General features: G+C 49.3%; 1 protein-coding gene across 1 annotated transcript in view; it reads right to left on the bottom strand.

The window, feature by feature from the left end:
* Positions 1-3,322: 3,322 nt before the first annotated feature.
* The window catches only part of foxp1b (forkhead box P1b), a gene marked incomplete at its 3' end in the record, with an annotated part of 40,818 nt that continues 38,206 nt past the window's right edge, over positions 3,323-5,934 (bottom strand). Inside the window, 1 exon segment of the mRNA XM_080548474.1 lies at positions 3,323-3,464. Coding sequence (XP_080404600.1) covers positions 3,323-3,464 — 142 coding nt within the window.

The raw sequence follows: 5,934 nt of genomic DNA on the forward strand, positions 1-5,934 counted from the left end.
TACTGACACGTATGTACAACCTCACACCAAGCCACCATCAGCATCTGACAAACAGACTGTGGAAAAATGGCACCAAATAAAGCTGGGTGATGACGTCATCAAATAAAGCTGGGTGATGTCATCGTGACAAAAAGGCCTGAGGTTTGGATTGGTTCGCAGAAAGGATGTGAGACCCCCAAGAAAAAACAAAACAAGCTTCTAAATTGTGTATTTTTAGCTTTTTTTTAATCATATTATTTTTTTTCTCTACAGTTTTAGACTAACACATGCAAAAGACAAACAGCTAAGTGCAACTGAGTGAAATGTTTTTGTTTTTTTTCTCTTTTAATTGAATCATTCCCTATAGGTTTGAACTGAGGTATGCGTACTAACAGTGTTCTCATGCTGTTATCTTTAGTAATGTCGAGCTACACATGCTGAGAATGTCCTAATCTACCAGCGTTCCCCCTGTCTGGATACCGAGCGGCCCAGCGCAGGACCGGTTCTGGGTGAGCTGGGGTTGTTCTCACGGTCCCGGGCCGCCTCACTGACCTCACACACACACAGCTGCCTCCATATTAAATACATTTTCTGAAAAACCTCAGATTGCCCTTTTCATCAATAACAAATGCATGGTGACATTTTTTCTTTAAAATAACTGCCATAAAGTACCTTGTACCCAGCTTATTAGTTGACAGGAGTGTTTTTTAATATAAAAAAGTAATAAGTTTGACAGAAACTGAACAACAATCAATAAGCCTTGCCATCGTTAACAAAGAACAGTCGAGTCCTGTTAGAATAACCAGAACTCCCTATGAGGACCCCTAAGAGTGGTGTACAATAACCAGGACCCCCCCCCCCCCCCCCGCACCCCTATGAGTGGCATACAATTGTTTGAAAGGATACACATTCATAAAGAATAAAAAAAAAATGAAAATAAAACATGTAATCATGGTGTGGTCCAGTTGAAGTACAGAATCCGTTTCACATTGTTCTCTGCAAAGCTCTCCTGTCTACTCGTAAATCATACTCATCACACCCATCGCCCCTTTTTTATTTATTAATATCCTCGTGTCGCACAGAAGTCTGCTCCTGATCGAGTGCCTGTCTCCCTCTGCCTATCGTTGGCCCAGAGACCCAAATGTTCCCCCAAATTTGGTCGTAGGTCTGACTGACTCTCTCTCTCTGTCCCTCCCTTTCAGTTTTGGTCACTACAGACGTGCTGCAGCTAACTGTCCTGGTTTAGGTCTGTCTGTCTGTCTGTCTCCGTCCCTCCCTACAGACCCCTTTGGCTTTACAGTGAATGACCTTTGAGGAGCGTCCTCTCTCTGATCACCTGGACAGACAGCTGTACACTTTATGTTCAGACCCCTTCTCGTCCGCGGGGAGAGAGAGCGGAGGGTATTTGGCCTTATCTGCTATTGCATGGAAACAGAGAACATGGTTTTAACTTTGTAGTTTATCTTTGGTAGTCACAGAACAACATATCAGACACGTCATCAACAACTTAAAAAAAAACAAAAAACAAAAAAAGTAAAAATTAAAAACATGGAAATCATAATAATAAATAAAAAATGCAAAAAGTGGTTGGTTGCAGTCTTTGAAAGTAATAATGGTGAGTCTTGGACAGAGCCTAGTATTTGTTTATCAAACCTGGGACCAAGATCCCTTCTCAGTAGATCCCTTCTCAGTAGATCCCTTCTCAGTAGATCCCTTCTCAGTAGCTCCTAGTAGATCTTTACTCTCTCTGACTGACTCGGTCATTTGGTTCTGCTGACGTCTCCCCGGCTGTTCCCAGGTCAGTTCCCTTCATGCGCGGGTGCGTGGGACAATTACACTGCTGCCAAATACTGGAATGTGCAATGATCAGGTCCTAATGCCAAATCTTGAGATTATACCTAAATTAAGGAGATTCATATTTAATCTAATGTGTAATAATTAATACTCAATAAAATAAAAAAAACTGAGAGAGCCGACCGCTCATGCATATGGTGCAACACTGCAGCTGCAGGGAATGCGCTGTGGTGTCTTCAACACGGCCAAGCAGCCCCTCACCTCCATGATTTAAACTACAGCCTGGAGAACTAAACGAAACGAGACACGTTTGATCTACAGTGACAGTTGGCTTCAGGAATCACAATTAGTTAGTTGGTCTAAAATATTATCTTTACGCCGCACACCTGACACATTTTCGCTTTCTCTTAAAACCGGAGTTTGTAAATGATCAGAAATGTGGTTGCAGCGAACACGCAGAGCTGTTCTAAAGCCCCGGCGCGGAGCGCTGTTCTAAAGCATCGTTTCATAAAGATAAATCATAACCTGCATGATTTCTCTGTCATTCATTCCCATCTTAAATTAAACTTCATTGATGCGTGGAGAGAGCCTTCATTACGAGTAGTGCATTGCAGATGGACTTCATGGGGGTGGGGGTGGAGGAGGGGGTGGGGGGCTACATGTCAGGGGGGTGGCATTCTGAAGCATGTGGAATAAATGACAGAAAAATACTACTGCTTCATTCTGCCTCATGTAAAAAAAATAAAAAATCAAATGGAACAAAAATATGAAAGAAGGAAAAAAAATCATAAACATTCATCATCAAGTGCTGAGCATCCAGCAGGGCATGAGGTCCGATCAGGTCAAAGAAATAAAATGCAACAATAAAACAGCAACGAACTATGAAAAGACACAATTACATTTATATCTCATAACCGCCTCGCCCTTAGAACACACCACACACACACACACACACACCCCTCCCACCCTCCATGGAAGCAAACCAATGACGTTTTGAAGGCAGTGACAATGAACGAAATCCACACACACACTCACACACACACACACACTGTAAATTACATGTCAGTCATCTCTCTAGAGTTTGTGGGCAGGTGTGTGTGAGTGGTGTGTGTGTGTGTGTGTGTGTGTGTGTGTAGAGCGTACTCAGTGTGGTTCAGTGGGCTGCAGCGTGCCTCCGTGTGTCCGTCCAGGTCCCCCGGTACCAAACAGGTCCAACACACGGCGAGTAGAAACACAGTCTGTTGTTTTTTTGAATCATTCACTTAAACCCCCCCAAAAAAGAAAAAAAGTAGAAATAAATCAAAAATACTCCCAAGTGGGCCGTATTCTCGTTGTGTGTCTTGTGTTGGTCACTATGGATGTATAATGTCATACATACATAATGTATAATGGCACTACAATGTCATCTGGAACATTTGATAGCTGTCATCCCTCAGCGGAGTCTGGGACAGTCTGGTTCGTCTCGGGAGCTGCTGTGCCGACCCTCAGACGACTAGGGGTTAGTTCTGCCTCTGGGGTGGGGGGGGGGTGACCCTGGGTCCCCCCGGCCTTACATCATGTCATCGTGTCCCATGTCGTCATCGTAATCTCTGTGGTGGTCAAACTCTGGACTGTGATTGGCCGTGGTGACCAGGGAGAGAGGCCCCTCCTCCTCGGGGTCCAGTGGCTCTTCCTTCACGCTGATGTGATGCCTGGAGGGGGGGGACACACACAAACACACACAAACACAGTCATGTGATGCCTGGGGGGACGACGACACAAACACAGGATGTTCCACCATCTTATCTCTGGTCAAACCCTCCCTCAACCTTCCACTCTGCTAGACAGAGACGCTCAGACACGTATTGATTTTTGTTTTTTTTGTTTAAAGGAACAAAAACAAATGACTGGCTTCACCGCCTCTCTGAGAGGAGGTCTTCCCTGGCTCCCTGCCTCTCTGAGAGGAGGTCTTCCCTGGCTCCCTGCCTCTCTGAGAGGAGGTCTTCCCTGGCTCCCTGCCTCTCTGAGAGGAGGTGTTCCCTGGCTCCCTGCCTCTCTGAGAGGAGGTCTTCCCTGGCTGCCTGCCTCTCTGAGAGGAGGTCTTCCCTCTCTGAGAGGAGGTCTTCCCTCTCTGAGAGGAGGTCTTCCCTGGCTCCCTGCCTCTCTGAGAGGAGGTCTTCCCTGGCTCCCTGCCTCTCTGAGAGGAGGTCTTCCCTCTCTGAGAGGAGGTCTTCCCTGGCTCCCTGCCTCTCTGAGAGGAGGTGTTCCCTGGCTGCCTGCCTCTCTGAGAGGAGGTCTTCCCTGGCTCCCTGCCTCTCTGAGAGGAGGTCTTCCCTGGCTGCCTGCCTCTCTGAGAGGAGGTCTTCCCTGGCTGCCTGCCTCTCTGAGAGGAGGTCCTCCCTGGCTCCCTGCCTCTCTGAGAGGAGGTGTTCCCTGGTCCCCTCCCTCTCTGAGAGGAGGTCTTCCCTGGCTGTGTGGTGTGTGTTAATGACTCTCAGAGTGGAGGCCCTTCCCTTCCCTTGCCTGGCTCTGGTGATAATTCCAGGTTTCTTTTGAGGTATTTCCAATCGCCGGGAAAATAAAACCTGCGGGCTTTATTTTCCTAGCAGCCGACAACAGTAACAGGGGTATTCACTTAGAATTGATAAATGAGGGAGATTAACTACGCACGACGCGGAGACGAGAGAATGGACTCTCTCTCTGCGGAGGAGAGAGAGAGAGAGAGAGAGAGAGAGAGAGAGACACAGAGAGAGAGAGAGAGACACACACAGAGAGAGAGAGAGAGAGAGAGAGAGAGAGAGAGAGAGACACACACAGAGAGAGAGAGAGAGAGAGAGAGAGAGAGAGAGAGGGAGCGTTCTGTCGTCAGGCTCTCGGTGGCAGCGATCAGCGCGCTGTGTGTTCCCTTCCTGCTTGTTAACATGCACAACCTGCGAGGCAGGTCTCCCAGGACGACCCCGCGCGCCGCTTCTACCATTAATCAACTTCAAGCAAACAACAGCAACCAGACACTGGCGTCCCGGCTCCGCGCTCGCCAGTTAAACTCCAGAATTAAACCTGAATTAATGCACGACGTTTTCACCCAAATGTCAATAAGGGAAGAAAAGAAGAAGGCCTGGCAGGACGCAGGCGTGGAGGAGGAGAGGCGGAGAGGCGGCGCGGGGCTCAACACAAAACGACTGTGATAAGAAACAAAAGCCCTTATGAGAATAATAACACTGTCACTTGTAAACAAGGCAGAACATGAACCCCCGGCCCACCGCCTGGGCAGAGGAGCCTCTCTAAAGAGATCTGAGATCTGCCACGTTTCTCATTACAGTGTTACAACGGCTCTGCAGGAGGGGCGCCAGGGGAGGAGAGGAGGGGGGGAGGGGAGGAGGGAGGGAGGGAAGGAGGGAAGGAGGGAGGGAGGGAAGGATAGAAGGAGGGAAGGAGGGAAGGGAGGAAGGAGGAGGGAAGGAGGGAAGGAGGGAGGGAAGGAGGGAAGGAGGGAAGGAGGGAAGAAGGAGGGAAGGAGTGAAGGAGGGAAGAAGGAGGGAAGGAGTGAAGGAGGGAAAGAGGGAAGGAGGGAAGGAGGGAAGGAAGGGAAGGAGGGAAGGAGGGAAGGAGGGAAGGAGGGAAGGAGGGAAGGAGGGAGGGAAGGAAGGAAGGAGTGAAGGAGGGAAGAAGGAGGGAAGGAGTGAAGGAGGGAAGAAGGAGGGAAGGAGTGAAGGAGGGAAAGAGGGAAGGAGGGAAGGAGGGAAGGAGGGAAGAAGGAGGGAAGGAGGGAGGGAAGGAGGGAAGGAGGGAAGGAGGGAAGGAGGGAAGGAGGGAAGAAGGAGGGAAGGAGTGAAGGAGGGAAGAAGGAGGGAAGGAGTGAAGGAGGGAAAGAGGGAAGGAGGGAAGGAGGGAAGGAAGGGAAGAAGGAGGGAAGGAGGGAAGGAGGGAAGGAGGGAAGAAGGAGGGAAGGAGGGAGGGAAGGAGGGAAGGAGGGAAGGAGGCCTGACTGGAGAGAACAGAAGAACAGGGGGAAGAAGAAGAAATCAAACAGTTATGAGAAGGCTGCAGGAAGCTTCTTCCCCGTGCCGCCTCCCCGCGGTGCTGGAGAGAGATACCGAGTCTGTACCCAGTCAGAACCAGACAGTAACGCCAGCCAGGGACTACCAGCCTGTTCTCTCTGCTCTCTGCTACCCAGCCTGTTCT

The sequence above is a fragment of the Nansenia antarctica genome (assembly GCF_963989245.1).
Source record: "Nansenia antarctica genome assembly, chromosome: 18".
Lineage (NCBI taxonomy): Eukaryota > Metazoa > Chordata > Actinopteri > Argentiniformes > Microstomatidae > Nansenia > Nansenia antarctica.